At 43.1% G+C, this 18,812-nt stretch overlaps 1 protein-coding gene across 1 annotated transcript in view; it reads left to right on the top strand.

Annotated features, from left to right (window-relative positions):
- Positions 1 to 18,812, top strand: part of STAC (SH3 and cysteine rich domain) — an 83,252-nt gene that overhangs the window by 54,338 nt on the left and 10,102 nt on the right. Inside the window, exons 3-8 of the mRNA XM_082192887.1 lie at positions 5,780 to 5,880; positions 8,220 to 8,301; positions 10,209 to 10,324; positions 14,541 to 14,622; positions 16,860 to 16,930; positions 17,535 to 17,623. Coding sequence (XP_082049013.1) covers positions 5,780 to 5,880; positions 8,220 to 8,301; positions 10,209 to 10,324; positions 14,541 to 14,622; positions 16,860 to 16,930; positions 17,535 to 17,623 — 541 coding nt within the window. The remainder of the gene's footprint in view (positions 1 to 5,779; positions 5,881 to 8,219; positions 8,302 to 10,208; positions 10,325 to 14,540; positions 14,623 to 16,859; positions 16,931 to 17,534; positions 17,624 to 18,812) is intronic.

Here is an 18,812-nt window from a genome sequence, read left to right as displayed (position 1 = left end):
CATAGAATCATAGAGTTGGAAGAGACCACAAGGGCCATCGAGTTCAACCCCCTGCCAAGCAGGAAACACCATCAGAGCACTCCTGACATATGGTTGTCAAGCCTCTGCTTAAAGACCTCCAAAGTAGGAGACTCCACCACACTCCTTGGCATACGTCTCTCCTTCCTACTTGACAGCAAGCCTGTCCAGCTGGCGAGCCACCAGCCTGAATTCAATCTGTCAGGCATGGATTGCCATTCCTCCTTTTCCCCCATCTCCAAGGAGGTAAGAGATTTGTCAGAGCCCCAACTGTGCAGGCCCCACTCTCTGGTGTTTGAGCACAATGCACACCAGTACATCAGAATCAGCGCATGACCACAAAGCATGCTTGCTGCATGAAGTATACCTTGATTCTAAGACAAACTTCCTATGGAAACATTTGATGAACAGGATTGGCTTAGATTTCATTTTTGACTTTAGCTCTATTCAATCAAAGCAATTATCAAGAGATGGCTTTCAAGTAAAAAAAAAATACAGTATTTTAAAAACACACCTTAATAACAACTGTTCTAATTGTTTCTAGCACGAGCCCATTTCAGATACTTGAAAGGCAAGGTAACCTCATCCCTGAAAACAACCCTATTAATGAGGCTACCATTTCTTTAGTTATTTTCTGCTTGATAACCTCCTTCCCCAAAACCCTTAATTAGGTATCTTATCTAGCTCTGTGAAATCCAATACAGGTTAAGAGCTGGTTTTACAGCTGGTCAAATTAAAAAAAAAAAAAACCAGCATGGTTGAATTTCAGAGGGAGCTTTAATAATCTCGTACAAATCCCTTCCTCCAATCTTGCTCTGTTCATTCAAGCGGGCTCCTTACATTTCTGCAAGTAAGCGAGGCTGATAGATTGCCTGAAGTAGCTCTGAGTAAAACCAAATCCAAACAACTTCAGTAAGAGGATGCTCATCAGAAAGCAAAGGGGTTTGTATTCTTATGTCCAGTCTTTTGGTTTCATTACACATATAGAGTGGTTGGGGTGCTAAACCTGTTCCTGGAATATATTGTGAGGGGATAGTGCATTTCAAATCAAACCTTTATTGTTACAGTCAGTGACCAGCATAAAAAAGCAAAATAAAAACACATAATCCAGATGTGTAATTTAGGGGGAAATAAAGTAAAGAAGCATAGAATAAAGTAACTAATCACCTATTCTTCCCTAAGTAACCTCTCCTTGTCACATGATCTCTGTCACATGATATCAACAGCTGGCCACTCTGAGCTATAATGTCGACTGCTCAGACATGTGTGGGAAGGAGGAGGGTATCTTGTGTGGTGTTAAGAGCACAGCACAGATCTGGAGGCAAGTGCCAGAAGAGCCAAAATACTGCTTGCTCCTTCTTGGAAAGGGGCTTCAGAAAATATATTTTCATTGCAGAATTCTGCTTTATTACAGGAAGCTTTATATATACAAAAGGATGCCACACCGTGTGTTGCCAGGGCAGCTGTGTCTGAGGGCAGTTCAACAGATGAAGCATCATTATAAAGTTGAGGGAGCACCACCCAATGGATTTCTGACTTGGCATGCAAACGCTTATTTAGGCAGATCAGTGGGAACAGGGTACACCAGAGCTTCCCAAACTTATATATATATATCATTTCCAACAGTCATTTAACATAACTTCTTATCTTATACTTCCGTCAACAACCTCTGAAGGTTTTCAGTTCTTTATCACTTATTCTGCATTTCTTAATTTCTTTATTACTTTTAATTTTTATTAACTAATAATTCTCTTCATAGTCTTCCTTGCAATATTTCATATAATCTTACAGAACTTCTTGCAGTCCTACTAGCGTAATCTGTTTATTCCAATTGCTTTTCAAATAGTTCAAATATTTACTCCAGTCTTCTAAGAATCTCTGGTCCCCCAGGTTTCAAATCCTTCCTGTTAATTTATCTGATTCTGATTCATAGTCCGTTAATTTCATTTGCCATTCTTCTTTCATCAGTAATTCTTCTTGCTTCCATTTTTCTGCCAATAGTATTTTGAGCTTCCCAAACTTTTCATGTTGGTGACACACTTTTTAGACTTGCATCATTTCGTGACACACTAACTCAGTTTTACTAGTAAACCTGATGTTAAACGAACCCCTTTGCAGCCCCTGGAAGAGCGTGGAGAGTGTTTGCGTGACACAACTACACACTGCAGCCAACACACAGTTTGGAAAGCTCTGGGGTACACCTTTGAATACATAAGAAGGGTTCTGCTGGAGAAGACCAATTGCCCACATTGTCAAGCATCCTGTAGCCCACAGCAGCCAACCAGACTGTTGGGATCTCCGCTCGGCCAAGCTGATAAAGCTCATTTTCCTTCGGCCAAGTCTTCTGGAATCACCTCCGAAGTGATTAAAGACCTGAGCATTTGATTAGGACTCAGGCACATTCTCATCCAGCAGAGAATCAAAGCAGCACGCGGAAGTGATGAGATTTATGGCTACATTGCAAAGAGTTTTATTTTCCTAACTACGCAGACAAAAAACACACCCTCTCTCTGTGAGAGCAGAGAGCAACTGAACAACAAAGGAACAAAGGAACAGGAAACCACTAACTGTCACATCCGTCTCCCGTGAGACTTCCAACAGCCTGGAATGTGTGGAATGTAAACAGAGTCTTGTGACTCCAAAGCACTGTTCAGTGGCAAACAGAAACTAACACAGACGCCCCTCAGAAGCCCACAAACCCACAAACAGGGCATGAAAGGCAATAGTCCTGTCATGCTGTTAATTCCCAGCATCTGGCACCGACAAAGGCATACTGTCTCAGAAATCTGGTGGATGCATATAGCCATAATGATTCGTTGCCATTGGTGGCTTTTTGCCCACATGAAATTGTCTGATCCCCCTTTACAAAGCATCTTTTGCCTGCCCTGGCTCTCTAATAACTGACTATAATGCTCTCTCCCCATTAGTGCAGATGAAAGGTCCCACTTCCATCCATCAGATGCATAGTCTCATATGGCAGCAGCTTCTTATGTGGATCCCAGTGTATTACTAATCAAGGGGCATGGCTGTCTTTGGAAAAGGAAAAATGGGAGAGGGAAGCTGCTAGTTGCCAAAGCTTCTTTATTCCATAAATTAAATGTTGGGGAGAACAGCAGTTCAATGGTAGAGCATGTGATTTGCATGCAGATGATCCTCAGCTTAATCCCTGGCATCTGCAGTTTAAAGGATCTAGCAGCAGCTGCTGGGAAGTACCTCTGCCTGGCAAACACAGCCGGCCCTACCATTAGGCAAAGTGAGATTATCATCTCAGGCAGCAAACGCCGGGGAGGGGGAGACAGAAGCAGCCCTCAGCTGTTGCTTCTAAGCCCCCCCGGTATTTCCCTGTTGCCACATGGCCTGGCCTGCTGTCTCAGGTGCAGCAAAAGGATGCTATACCCTCAAAAGTGTACAGCGCAGTCATCTTTTGTATGTGGAATGAGGAGATGCCACCTTTATATCCTTTGCCTCAGGCAGCAAAATGTATTGGGCTGGCCCTGCTGGAGAACCACTGCCAATCAAAGCATACAGTTCTGGGTTAGATGGAGAAATAATCTGGAACCAGTGTGCCAGGTCTTGCCCCCTAAGCAAGACAGAGGGTTTTTAAGCTGTCCAGCATGTTTTCAGGGATCTAGGAGGCACTTTCGGAGCCCAGTAAGCAAGGCAGAGAGCTTAAAAGCTCTTTCCACACTGGGAAAACCCTGCACAAAAAGAGCTTTTAATCTCTCCACCTTCCATGCATTTAATTTGTGTGATTTCAACTGGCTAGTCCTCAGCTGCATAAAAGTTGAAACTGCACGTGTTAAACGTGTGTACATTGTAAGTTATCCGCACTCTTTGGTCGTGCTGCTAAGAGATACTTAACAGACCTGGCTTGAGGCGTTCCTGGCTGGAAGCATTAAGTTAATGGCATTAATTTTAGGAATCTCTTTTTCTACAGAACCCCAGCTTAGAGATGTGAAACCACAGGCTTGGGGGAGACCCCAAGATGGCATTCAGACTGATAGATGTACACCCCAAATCCTGTAACAAAGCAACCATTCTTCTTCAGGGGCAACAATTGCACAAAGCCACACAAAAGCAAAAGTTTGCTTGGCTGAATTAGTGTATTGACATTGCCCCTGAGGAAGATGATAGCTCAAATCTAAAAGTGCACTGGATTATAGGATCAATAACTTACAGCGCCCAGTTGCTCCCTCCCTGCCCCTCACACCCTCCCCATCCTTCCTGATTCAGAGACAGTCACACAGAAAAAAAAAAATGTGCAAAGAACAATCCTTTGCCATGGCCCCAGAGATGGTATACAGATGTGCCTTTGATGGATGTGAGTCTTTCTTCTGTACTGTGCAGGAGTGATGAGGATTAGCCATAGGTACACCCTGTTCCAGCTGAAAGATGTGACTCAAGAAGCACAGTGCATGGGATTTACAGAATCAATACCTGATCATGACCAGATGCTTCTTGTCTCTTTTGTGTCAGTAGACTGTACTGCTAAGAAGCCTTCCCTCTTTTTTCTTCTATTTCTGGATCAGGACCGTGATATATTAGACCTCAGTTCCACACACACTTATCTGAAAGTAAGCCCCATTGAACTCAGGTGGGCTTACCTCTGAATATGTTTATTTTATTTATTATTATCATCATCATTATTTCTTTCATTTTTATACTGCTTTATCTCTTAAGAAAAAGCCTCAGAGTGGTTTGCAACACATTAAAACATCAAATAAATCAACCCAGAACAAACATTACTGAACAAAGTCAAATATAAAGTATACAGTCAAAACAACATAATTAACGGGAAATCTAAAATATTACCATAAGGATTTCAAAATAAGACATTACAAAGGAGGGCAACCAAAGTATGCATGTTTAATGCAGCAAAGTCAACAACAGAAAATTATCTTAAAGATTTCAAAAGAAATCATGACCAAAAGAAGTCAAATAGAAAATGCACATTTAAAACAGCATAATTAGCAAGAGAATAAAATAGGCATATAATATATCTGCTGCCAATCCTGCCAGTGGTAGTTCATGGCAGACAACAGCTGTGGAAGCTCAGATTTGATGATCTGGGTCTGCACTAAGAGACAGCCAAGCTGCTCTCTGACCTTTTCAGCAGCCTGAGCTTTTGTAGCTGGAGTCAGTCTGGGCCCCGCCCACCCAGGCCAGGTAGAAAAAGGCCTGCAGGGCAGGGAGATTATTAACGTTTATTTTTAAAAGTTGCTATCCATTCCTGCCCTTTAAGATACTCTGAATGCAGATATGATAAACTAAGGTATGCTGCCCAAGTACATCTGTTCTTAACATCACATCTGCAGTGACTAGATGTTCTAGGATTGAAGAAAGAGGGACGAAGTTAAAAACTGGATCACTTGGGCTATATTTTTTATTGTATAATCTAATATTGTATTCATTTATTACAACTGTGAAGCCAACTGCAAATCAAATCATGGTTACAACAATGCATAACTTTTCCCATAAGACACAGGGTTATGTTTTGAGAGGCAGTTATGATTTGCAAGCAAGGAGATCTTTTTCTCAACTGAGCTGTAGTGTATTCTTTTAGAAAATAAAGAGAAAGTAAACCATCCCTTTGTGGGTGGGGGGACCAGGCGTAGGTCTGTGGATTATGCACAGTTGTATTAAGACTGGAGGTTTGTGAAGTGCTGTAAGGCTGAGACCTGTTTGAGCTTTGCGGGAGGTCACTTGGATGCATGGAAACTATTGATATTCTGTAATTAAATTATTTCTGTTCCTCTGACAGGGACAAACGCTAAACATGGACTGCGCTGCAAGGCATGCAAGCTGAGCATTCACCACAGATGTGCAGAGAGCATTGGACAACAACGCTGCATGGGCAAACTGGTAAGTAATTGGATAATTATATATATATATAGAAGGCAGTAATTGGATCAAACACAGCCACAAACCAGACTGGGCAAGAGATATGGCCCAGCAGGTCCCACCTAATGTCTTGGCTGAATTGAAGAAGCACACAGTGCTTAGGAAAAGATAATCTAGCAAGAAACTTATTCCAGGCACAGATTCAAAAATCATACTCCGAACATGCCAACTCTGAGAAATATAGACTCTTACAGGCTCAGTTAAACAAGAGTTGTTGCTTTTCAGACAGGGCTACAGCAGGGATGGCTTCAGGACTGGGCATTGTTGGACATTTGCCAAGGCCCATATTTCTACGGCGGGCTCACGGCTTATCCCATAGTCTCCAACTGCCCCTCAAATGCAGGGACCCATGCTGAAAACGCTTAAGCCATCATAGCTTCTCACTTTGTCATGCAGAGTCCCAGATTCCCAAATGCAAGCCTTTGCTACTGCCAATGGCCAAAGAAAACCCCTCAAATCTTTCTCCACCTTTTCATTCATTGCTCCTTCCATCTCTTGGCCAGGGAAAGAGCAAAGCAGCAACCTACTTTGGGTTCTCATTTGCACACTCTTGCAAAGCTGCTCAGCAACATCGGGGATGGTCTGCTCTGTGTCCAAACCTCTTAGATCCCTGCCCCTATTTCTTTGCATTCCTCCCTTGCCTTCCATTGCCAGTTTCATTTGGGAACCTGAAGTGTCATGGAGCCGCCACCCACCTCTGTGTGTAGCGAGCATCCTCTTTGGCTTCTTGTTTGACAGAGATGCAGAGAGATCTGATCCTGCAGCTTGGCTCTCTCTGTGGCTTAAAATGAAGCAGACTAGATTCCTAGAGAGGAAGGGGGTTTGAGGAGATGGGGAGGGGTCCTCCAGAGCAAAAACGCCTCCCTTCAAAACCCCTTCCTGCCTGGCTACTCCCGTAGATGAGAAAAAAGGCATTTATCTCCCCCATGAGCACCTTTGATGGCACCTTCTCAAATCCAATTTTGTCTCCCCATTTTGTGCATTTGGGTGCAGCTGATCCATCCAGGATTCACCACACCACAGAGTGGTTTTTGCTGGCAGAAAAGAAACACCTACTGCTTATGCAGGGGATCTGCTTTGCATAATTAGCACCTAGTTAGTCAGATCTAATTTATTTGCTTTATAGCCTTAGACACCAAGTGAAGCATTTTTATACACTAGGCTTTTAAATCTTCTAATTCTGGCTGGTCTTTTTTTATTAGCTGCTTTGTATTTCTGGCTTATAAATGATGTTTCATTGGCATGATTGAGCATCGAAGCTTCCCACCCCAACCACCCCCACAAAAGAGGACATCTACCAGAAAGGGGAAGCCTTCAAAATATTTCCAATTAAAAATGAAACATACTTCCCCTAAGTATGAATGCTAAAGTACACAAATTAATTTATATGTTCTTATGATCTGGATCCCATGCAGATCCAGCAACAGGAAGGAATCTATGCTGTTCAGTTTTAGCTTTGCAGTAAAAAGTAAAGTTGCCCCAGTAAAGCAGGAATAGGGAACATGTCATTGCTGTTGAACTCCAGCTCCCATCATCACGACTGACTCTGTTGGTTGGGACTGATGGGAATTTGAGTCCAACAACCTTGGGAGGGTCATAGGCTCCTGACTTTTGCACTAAAGAATTAGCAGATACAGTGGTACCTCACGTTACAGATGCTTCAGATTACAGACTCCGCTAACCCAGAAATAGTACAGTGGTGCCCCGCAAGACGAATGCCTCGCAAGACGGAAAACTCGCTAGACGAAAGAGTTTTCCATTTTGGAGGTGCTTCGCAAAACGAATTTCCTATGGGCTTGCTTCGCAAGACGACAATGTCTTGCGAGTTCCTGCTGGTTTTTTTTCCTACCCCCCCCCCTTTTCCTAAGCCGCTAAGCCGCTGATCAGCTGATCCGATCAGCAGATAGCCGCTAAAAGCCACTAATAGCGCTAATCCGCTAATCCTTTCGCAAGACGAAAAAACCGCTAGACGAAGAGAATCACAGAACGGATTCTTTTTGTCTTGCGAGGCATCACTGTACCTAGGGTTTGCTTCAGGATGAGAACAGACATTGTGCTCTGGTGGTGCGGCGGTAGCAGGAGGCCCCATTAGCTAAAGTGGTACCTCAGGTTAAGAACAGTTTCAGGTTAAGAATGGACCTCCGGAACGAATTAAGTTCTTAACCCAATGTACCACTGTATACCATATTACTGTAGCTTCATTGTACGTCCGCTGAACCTAGCAACCCCATTGAACTGAATGGGTCATGATTGCCTTATATTCATTCTCTCTCTCGCTCTCTCGTTTGCTCACTCTCTAGCCGAAAGGCTTTCGCCGCTACTACAGCTCTCCGCTACTCATTCACGAGCAATTTGGCTGCATCAAAGAAGTAATGCCTATTGGTAAGTTCAGATAGAGTCTTGTTTTGTTAATGGTCCCTGCCCCCCAATTCTGCAAGTTGTAGCGTTCATTGATATCGCAAAGGCTTCTGTGCCCTTTTGCGAATGATGCTTAATCGCAGCAAGACTTTGACTGAGTCCCTGCCCAGGTAATTCCCTCTTGGAAAACAAAAACTTCACAAGGGTAGCACTAGCAAACATCATTTCATTCCACAGAGCAAGAGTGGGGAATAATCATTTTCAGTCTCTCCAAGACAACCTTCACTGGAGGCCACATGCCAATGGTGTCTGGGGCCAAGGGCCAAAGTAGGCAGAGCAACAAATGTAAGTTTCACCTTTGTGCAGTAGGCTAGTTTCTACAGACACTCCTCTCTAACCTCCACCCAGAGGCATTATCAGAGTTCACAGGTACATTCCAACCAGGCAAAAAGACACAGAGTCCAAAGCAGAGCCAGTGAGAGGCATGAAGGGAGAGGAGGCATGGCCTGGGAGAGTTCTGATACAGAGTCCTGGAGAGTTAAATTTGGCTCCAGGGTCTGACCTTCCCCATCCCTGATGCAGAGGTTGCGAGGCTCAGAATGCCATAAAGAAACAATGCTATCCAGGGTTGTAAAGACTGCAGAGAGAATAATTGGGTGCACTCTTCCCACCTTAGATCAAATCTATGCTTCCAGGTGTCATAAGAAAGCAGCAGAGATAGCACAGGATAGTACGCACCCCGGAAATGATCTCTTTCAGCTTCTGCCCTCTGGAAGAAGATATAGGGTTATAAAGGCCAGGACTAGCTGCCTGAGAAATAGTTTCTACGCAAATGCAATTCTGGTTCTAAACGCAGCATAAGGGGTCTCTATAGTATAGTATAGTATAGTATAGTATAGTATAGTATAGTATAGTATAGTATAGTATAGTATAGTATAGTATAGTATAGTATAGTATTTTAAAATGGGGTTTCAGAGTTTTTAGGGGGTTTTGAATGTTTTATGTAGTTTTGTAGTAGTTTTATGTAGTTTTAATGTAGTTTTATGTAGTTTTTCAATTTCATTGTTCTGCATGGGACAATGACAATAAAGATATCGTATATTGTATATATATATATTGTATAAGAAAGTGACTGGCAAATAAACTTAATCAAATTACTGAGTAAGAAGCTCTAAGGCGTGGATTTCAAATGAATGCAGAGGTCACAAACCAAGGTGAGATCTCAGGTCACAAAACTGGGGTGCCACCCCGAGTAAGAAACAGAACTGACCCTGGAGCACACAAAAAATTAGTAGCGTTTCTGTTTTCTGCAAGTCACATTGAGACGACTAAGAGTTTACCAAGTACACTAGCACTGTGAGCTTCCCAGTGGATTTGGGCCCATATTGATCAGCGGGAGCAGTTAGCATTTAGATTTTTCCATCGCAGGCACCAGAATGGCTTGAGTCATCCTTGAATGAACTGAAAGTCAAAGATGAGGAGCAAGATAGGGTTGCCCATGTCTTGGCAAAATTAAAAGTAGTCACTGCACAAGCCTGGGATGCCCAAGTCATCCAGTGAGTGCCCATTTGGACATTAGCATCCCTGGTCCTATAATGACATTCTGAACCGTTACAACACATTATGGGTTTGTTGTTATGTTTCTTACTGTTTATTTGATCCATTGTGAGCTACTTTGAGCAGAGTTTTGCAGAAAACTGGCATACAAATAAACAGGTAGCGCTGATACTGATCACATTGGCTCTCTTTCCAGATGTTTGGCAGAGACCTGGTTCCTGGACTTGGACCCTCTGCTGAACATCTGTTTTGGTCCATGGCCCAGGTGGATGCTAGTTTCCATCTTGAAAGGATAAGCAATATTTTTCAAGGAGGAAGAAGAACACTTTTAACGTCCTATCTTTTCTCCCTTCTTATCTGTGTTACTTTTGCAGCTTGTGGCAATAAGGTTGACCCCGTCTATGAAACACTTCGCTTTGGAACTTCCTTAGCCCAAAAAATGAAGAAAGGCAGTTCTGGGAGCAGCTCAGATTCACCAAAAAGGAACTCAGTAAGCGTGCTGTTTTGGGTTGTTGCCAATTTTTCCCATAGTATATCCACCTACTTTCCCCAGAAAGGACTTGGGTGCCTGGTTACGTGCCACTTCTTACTATTAGCTACTAAACCTTTTCTGCAGGTGCCTGATTTCTTTGGGAATGATATATACTGCTTCACTGCCTGTACCTTGGTTGGTAATTTAACATTCTCTAATGAAAAAATAAAGATCTGAGCATCCCCATTCATAATCACTCTGCCTGACACAGTGCTGATGGTGGTTTTTCAAACAGTGCCACCAATTTATAAGGGGTTCATAGTAGGCAAAAGAAGATGACTAACCCTTGCCCCAATTTTAAAATATTGGAAAAGATGGACAGCAGAAGCAAGGTATGGGCAATGATAATAAATAACAGCAAGCCAGCAAGAATGGGAGAGGCAATGGCAAGGAGGTGTTGATGTGAAAAAATGCAGCTATTTGCACTGAGGGTTTTGGACTAAAAGGTTTATGGAGATGAGGAGCCATATGCTAAATACAATAGAGGTATTGCTCCAGGAGAGAATTCCAAGGGCAGAAATTGAGAATGGGCAGAATAATTTAAGATGTGAGATCTTCAGGTGGGTGAGGATGGTAGAGTTGATGGAACAGCATTGCCATCAGAAACCCCACACTAGTGGGCTTTGACGCAAATTCCATAGAATAAAAATCCACCCTCAATAGAATCTGGCTGGCATAGCCAGCAGAATGAAACAAAAGAACAGTCTTTAAATGACTCTGTAAGAGAGAGAGAAACAGAAACAGAACAGATGGGAAATCCCATTTTATGGGTTTGATTTAGAACACTGATAGGAAAACAAGGCCAGAACTATTTTTGATAATTATGGGGAAGCCAACAGTCTGAAAAAACACTTGAGATGCTTACTTCTGCAAAAGGAATTCACTGTGCGCTGCCCAGGTAGGATTGTGAATGATCACCAGCATTTCTATTTAAAAAAAACCCGAAAACAGAAGCTTGGACCTACTATAGGATCACGATGCTGTACACAGTGCTGGGGTCATGCAAAACACGTGACTGCTTTAAAAATATTATTTCAGCAAACCTACCCTTACATGTAATTTTGTTATGTACACTTATTTTTTAATTCTGTTAATTTTATGTCTGTTTTAGTAATTTTTATGTGTATACTTATTTTTAGACCTTGCTGATTTTATGGTGTTTTTTCATAAATATTTTATTGAACATTTTGCTAAATAAATGACATAAAACTAGCTTGTCTAATAATCACCTGGCAGAGGACTGAGAGGATCTCTCAGTTGTCATCCCACTCTCCTGCCTGTGTTGAACTTCTCTTCTGCTCTTGAATTTTGGTATTATAAAACACGCATAGACTCCCCAGGGCTGGTACAGCATCAGCCCCTGAAAGCCCCTGAGACACCAAACCCCTGAGCCAGCCCTTCCGTGGGTAGCCCACTGCCTCTACCACCAGTGGAGAAGTGGCTCCAGCACTGGCACCTATTTCGGGCCAGATATTTCAGAGCACACAAGAGCTGACCCAAAATCTGCAGGATCTGACCCAAAATTGGCACCAGTGCTAGAAGCAGAGGCAACGGTGCAGGCGGCACAGGCGGCAGCAGAATGTATGGTGGCACCTCATTTCGTCTTAAGCAGCAAAATGGGACCCACCACACAAACACACTTCTTAGTCTCCAGTGAAAAAAAAGTAGTGTTTGGAGGGGTGGATAGCTGGTCTGCGCATTCTTTAGCATTTCAACATGACAGCAGTGGCAAGGCTGGATTCACCTTCCAGCTAAATACGCTCTAGAGCAGGGTCTCTGTTAAACTGGAAGCCCTAAATCCTCTGAAATTGCCTCTGTGTCAAAAAAAAAAGTGTGTTGTACTCCATGAACTTGGCTACTTTGAAATTCCCTACAGCTTTCCATAAGATGGGTAGATTTCAAGTATACGCTGCACAGGGCAAATATTTTTAACTCTATACAGTGGTACCTCAGGTTACATACGCTTCAGGTTACATACGCTTCAGGTTACACACTCTGCTAACCCAGAAATAGTGCTTCAGGTTAAGAACTTTGCTTCAGGATAAGAACAGAAATCGGGTTCCGGTGGCACGGCAATAGCAGGCGGCCCCATTAGCTAAAGTGGTGCTTCAGGTTAAGAACAGTTTCAGGTTAAGAACGGACCTCCAGAATGAATTAAGTACTTAACCCAAGGTACCACTGTATTCCTAAGAACTAATCCGTTTCTATCTACTTTCACCACAAGCTTTAATACTTCGAAATAGGAGAGATAAGCAAAAGAATAACACGTATACAGCTGTGGAAAACAGACGGGGGATTCCTAACTTTCAAGTTCCTCCAAATGCAAACCAATTGTACACTTAGGTTCATTCTTTGGCACAGCCTCTGCCGGCGTTCACTGCTGTTAAGGCATTGAAAATGAACCTCTCTAGTGACCAGTGAATGTTGAAATAGAGGCCCAAATGGTGTCTGTGGGCAGACTCCATTCTCACCAGCCACCCAGTTTACAGTTCCTCAGGAGTAAGCATGTACTTGTGTCTTCCATTGGGCAGAGCTGCTGTTCTGCAGGAATTCCACAGCTGCTAACGTTGCTGCTATTCCACTAAACACATCTACATGGAGACCTTTGCGTATTCCTAGAGAAATGGCCCTATTATAAACCCTCACAACTTATGAATGTTGTATTTCCCCAAAGCAAATGCTAGCTTTGTTCAAACGTTGTGATCTTTCCTCTTCGTTTCTTTAGCTCGTCCACAGACCAGAATTTCCACAAATGTAATTGTTTCTTGTCAAATCGGTAAAGCTTTCTGTTAAGTAATAAATGATTACTCAAGCATGCAAAACAGGAACATATTGCCAGCTTGCCTTGAAATTTTGATCAGATGGGGAGTGGGTGTAAGTACAGAATGCAATACGTCGTGGGATTTACTCCTTGGCAAGTCAGGCTGTCAAGTAGTGGATTACGCATAAGTGTGTAGTACTTAAAACCACAGTCTTATTTGGAAGAAAACACATGAACTTCAGATCACTTGAGCGTGGGATTTCAGGATCCATGAACGTAGAGAGCAGGCATGCCCAAACTTGGCCCTCCAGATGTTTTGGGACTACAACTCCCATCATCCCTAGCTAACAGGACCAGTGGTCAGGGATGATGGGAATTGTAGTCCCAAAACATCTGGAGGGCCAAGTTTGTCCATGCCTGGCAGTGATGCAAAATCAAGACAATGTATCATCATTGCAATAAACAGCTCTGGCAACCAATCCATTTCAAATATAGCAATCCAAGCAATTATTTCATTTCAGTAATATTAACAGTGAGATCCAACAGCCTCCTAACAGCACTAGCCTTTGGGTCCCTGGGACTGTTCCTAAGAACTGTCAGTTCAATCAGTCACAATGGAGAGGCAGCTTACAAGTAAACAGACATGTTCAACACCTACTGTGTATGCATCTATCAACCTCTACCTCTGTCCAAAAGCCAGTACCCGATAATTTGTCAAGTTCTGATGTGACCACAAAAAAGAACCTAGAATGAGACTGTGCAGGGAAGGGGGTAGAGCTATGCAAATGGAGTGATGTGCAGATGAGCAGGTGGACTTGATTCTCAACAGATGCAATCAGTGCAATCTAGACTCCAGAGAACACCCTTTAGATCCCAGAGCATACCCTTTTAGGGAAAGGACAGAAATAAGGCACATGGTTGCAGTAGTACAAAACCTGTCCGCTTCCCCAGGCACTAGATGGCTATACCAGACACTATACTCTCCAGAGGTCTTGCAGGATCTCCCTTCATGTGTGCTTCCTGTCATAAATACATTCTGTTGCATGATAATTTATGTTGTGCTCCTTGCTAGTTGTTGCTGAGATGATGGAATTATAATCTACTGCATATGTAAACCCCCAAAACCACATGTCCTTTCCCCTTAACTCCATTTTCCTCTCCTGTGTAAACAAAGAGCCCTGTTTGAATTAGATTCAGCATCTAGGTCTACAGCGCATCTCAAATGTCCTGCTATTCTCCCATCAAATATTTGAACTCCACCTCTCAATAACATTTTGACGTCAGTGTTGACACTTCCTGATTCCTTCCACACCCACCACTAAGCTGTTGCCATGTGCTTCAATCTCTTGCGCGTCTGTTTCTCATTTTTGCTCACTTTCATGCTTTCAAACCCCTTCTCCTCCTTCCTTACAGACATCGGATTTGGCAGAAGTTCCCGAGGAAGGTGACAGTCCTGGAAGCGTATTGGACGTAAACAGGAAACGCAGCAATAGTGGTACGTGGAAAAGCTCAGGTGTTCGGTGGCCCCCAAACAATCTTCAAACCAAGGGAAAATAATTATAATCCCCATTAAATGTTTTCAGATCCCTGTTTATCATTCACCTGTTCTACCTTTAAAAGTTGCCTGTGGGATCTACCTGACTTGGCCTTGTATGAGTAACTTGTTGACAGATCTGACTGTGCGTGCCCCAACACACACCAGTGGGACATTAACCATTCCAGTGTGGTGTAGTGGTTAAGAGCGGTAGTCACGTAATCTGGGGAACCGGGTTTGCATCTCCGCTCCTCCACATGCAGCTGCTGGGTGACCTTGGGCCAGTCACACTTCTTTGAAGTCTCTCAGCCCCACTCACCTCACAGAGTGTTTGTTGTGGGGGAGGAAGCGAAAGGAGAATGTTAGCCGCTTTGAGACTCCTTAAAGGGGGTGAAAGGCGGGATATCAAATCCAAACTCTTCTTCTTCTTCTTCTTCTTCTTCTTCTTTGAACAGCACTGGATTTCTTTACAGTCAGAAGCTCAGCACATAAATTATACACCAGGTACTCCAAAATGTTCCTCTTAGAATATTTACTGAATTGCCCATGCTCTCTGCACAGACCTTTTGTCATGTTCCTGAAGTTCCCATGTCTCCAGGGCTTCTGGCATGCAGGCATATGAAAAGGAATATACTTCAGGGCCAATGTTCTGGTTCAGTGGGCTTATTAACTATACTTACTTTTCCTCCGCACTTTCCAGGCGGTTTGAAGCTCTGTGTCAAAGTGCTCTCTCTCTGTGCAGCTTTCTCTGCGAAAACCCGCTCTTTAAAGTGGAATTGGAGCAAACAACAATCTGCGGAAAACCCGAATTGCCATACTTTGCACTTCAGCTTTAAAAAGCAGGTCTTTGCAGGGAAACCTCTGGAGAGAGAGAAAAGTACTCAGACATGGAGCTTGTGGAAAGAGCTGTGGCTGGAAAGCAGGGCAAAAGTGCAGATAAGCCCAGTACAAGGGCATATCCTATGTCGTATATCTTAGGTGATCCTGGGATTTGGTTTGTGTGAAGCAGTCACCCTTGCTGTCTGGTGCACCCGTCTTAACCCACTGCATTTAATATTTCTATAGACTGCACAGTTTGTGCATGAGTGTAGACCCATGTAGACTCCTATGCAAACATGAAATCCAGTCCACAAGTGATAAATAGGGCTGGGGACAAAATGGGCATTCCATGGCAGGTCTCGTAGGAAAATTAGTCCATCTAGTTCTACACTGACTTTTCTCAACCGTTCCTGGAGACAACAGGAATGGAACTAGGGACCATCAAGGCAGATGCTCCAACACTTGAGCCACAGTCCTTCTCTTCTTTCTTATGTCTAACGCTTTTGCAAGACACATCATGTGGCCCGATGGTGTTCAATATTCAATGCAGGGGAAGGTAGCCTACAAAATGCTGATTTCTGGTCTTTTTGGCTACGTGAGAAAATACCATCTTCCTTAGCTCAAAGCCATACTGTAGTGGATCAGATACTAAAATACATTTGGTTTGTGTAATTTTCAAGATCCTCTTTCACGTGAGCATCATTTCCATTTTGTTTGTTTTTTAAAATCTCCCAGCAAGAGTTGCTACATGAGCCAGTTACTGGGGGGTGTTCAATAATGAGGCTGGTCATGCAGGTGTTCATGGCCACAGAAAAGCTGTATTTGCCGCCACATGTGGCAAGAAGTCATCCAGCATTACAAAGAGCTAATGGAAACATTTCACACCAGAGACACAGTATGCAACTGCCTTTGATTATGGAACTGTTCTTTGAGATGACAGGTTGATGCTATTAATAGTGTGGGTGCTATTCATAGACGCTATTAATAGCTGCGGCAGTTTGGGATCACATAGTAGCAATGTGATTTGCATATAAAACCCCAAGCAGTGTTTAGCACTACCAAGGATTCACCAGTGGTGGAGATGTAGAGTAGAAATGGCTAAAGAGCAACGTGATGACAACTGACGATCACATGTGGATGTGGACAATCCCACATACCCATTAAAGGCTTACAGAAATATCAGTAGGAGCACATCGAAGTCAACTGTGTTGCTATTTCATTTGCAGAAGGTGCTGCATATTATGAGCGAAGTTTCAAAATGACAAAATGAAAGCAGAAAGATAATAGCATTGGAAATAAAAGAAACACGTGAAACAAATGGCTGGCTTGTTTGGCAGCTAGGATTTTGGTCCTAATTTTTGTTGCCCCCTTAATTACAGTGTTCACATACTCAGTAAATGGTACCGCGGACTTTGGAGATGAACCGAAGAAAATAAACTCCATGCTACAGGTGATTTTTTTTTTAATGTGACAATAAAGCTGCAATTTTGTACCTACTTTCCTGGGAGTAAGCCCCATGGGATTCAATGGGACCTACATTTAAGTTGGCATGTACGGTATATAGACTGTGCTATAACAAAGCCGAAATTAAATTTCACATTCCTATGAAAAAGGTGGTTTTTACATATAGGGCAGTTTGGGATCACATAGTAGCAAAGTGACTCCTATGAGCGTCTATGAATGAGGCCTTATTTATGCACATGACAAAGTGATTAAAGAGATTCTAAAGCATGGAGCCCACTGCCAAAATCCAGAAATCCAGCAGCTTGTTAATTCTGTTTCAAAATTAGTCTAGAGACCACAGAGTAATAGATTTTCCCCATTTGGGTTCTCCATCCGGAAGCCAGGTTAAGATAAACACGGCAGTATATTTGGCTTGAACTTGACTATTACCCCCAATTGCTGTATAAACAAAACCACCCTGCATCAAATCAGTACCTCATTTTCAGAGTGCATGTTGCTGAATTTGTCTTCAGCTTTGTTCTATACATAACGCTACTGTTAAAGATCAAGTTCCAATATCTCCTCTTCTTTCTTTTTTTTCCACGCTGAAGGGATCTCTCAGTAAAGACGCAGTACAGACAAATGCCTATGTTGCCTTGTACAAATTTGTACCACAAGAGAATGAAGACTTGGAAATGAGGTAGACTTGTGTATTTTATTAATGGGAATTGGGAAGAACGCGATTCTGACCTGCTGTGTAGATGTGTTCATGTAACAGCAGGGCCAAGCCAGCCCAAAGGCCACAATTCCTCAAGGGGAACTTTCCAGGGTACACATGCCAATAATGAGCAGAACGCCAAAGGAAAAAGTAGGTAGGGACAGAAGCAAAAATGGACAGAGCAACAGTAAATTCATGCAGTAGGCTGTATTCCAGCCATGCTTTCTACAGACCCGACTCTCTCCATCTTCCAGACAAGGAAAGCAAGAGGTATTATCAATGTTCAAGGACCCATTCCTGCCAGGAAAAGCACTTAAGGAGCACTGGTGTGAGTTGTGGCCTTCAATGAGGTTAGTGAAGGCTGAATTGAGAGGCTAGATGGCATACCTCTCTACCTCTGCAGCTATTCAGGCTCCATCCACCACAACATCCCCGGACAATTTATTCACAGCATGTAAAAACAGAACCTGCAGGACAATACATGACTGTGTGGCAAAAAGGGATTGGTTAGATAAAAATAAAAGTTTCTTTAAAAAATAAGTCTATTTTGTGAAGTGACAGGCTGTCACTCAGGGCATCATCTTGCTCCTTCTTCACCGAAAATGAATAAATCCAAGAGAGCGACATTTTGTGACGATGGCTTCATTATACAAATGACCTAATGAAATTCAGAAGTAGATAAACAGCCCCCTTTAAAACTGCAGAAGATTTCCAGGAGGAGACACTTAGGAACAGAGAAGTGGATTGCTTCCCTCTTTCTCTAGCTTCCCCCAACAACTTTTCATTTTGGGGTTTTGTGTTTGGCCTCTGGCTCACGCATCCTGCCACTCTCACAATCCCCATTTCCTGTGCCCAAAGAGCCATTTATCTGCCATTGCAGATGCTTGGATGTAATGTAAATCCCAGCCCCAAGTTAGATACAATCTTTGTCTTCAGAGCGAGAGTCATCAGGTGAATCACTCTGGCAAATACTCAGCATTAGACTCCAGTCACAGTTGCCACCACCCACCTTGTCCTGCCGCTCCATCACCCCAACCATGGCAGCTGCCACCTCCTGACCAGCTGGAGAAGGAAAATTGGGGCTGAGGAACAAGTCATGTGGTTGCCTAGTCACCCCCTACATGCTTCCACCTCCCTTCTTAAATGCTCTCCCATCAAACAGGCCCCAACT

This window comes from Podarcis vaucheri (genome assembly GCF_965113315.1).
Source record: "Podarcis vaucheri genome assembly, chromosome: 12".
Taxonomy (NCBI): domain Eukaryota; kingdom Metazoa; phylum Chordata; class Lepidosauria; order Squamata; family Lacertidae; genus Podarcis; species Podarcis vaucheri.
The sequence above is the reverse complement of the archived record's forward strand: the minus strand, read 5'-3'. Positions and strand labels throughout refer to the sequence as shown.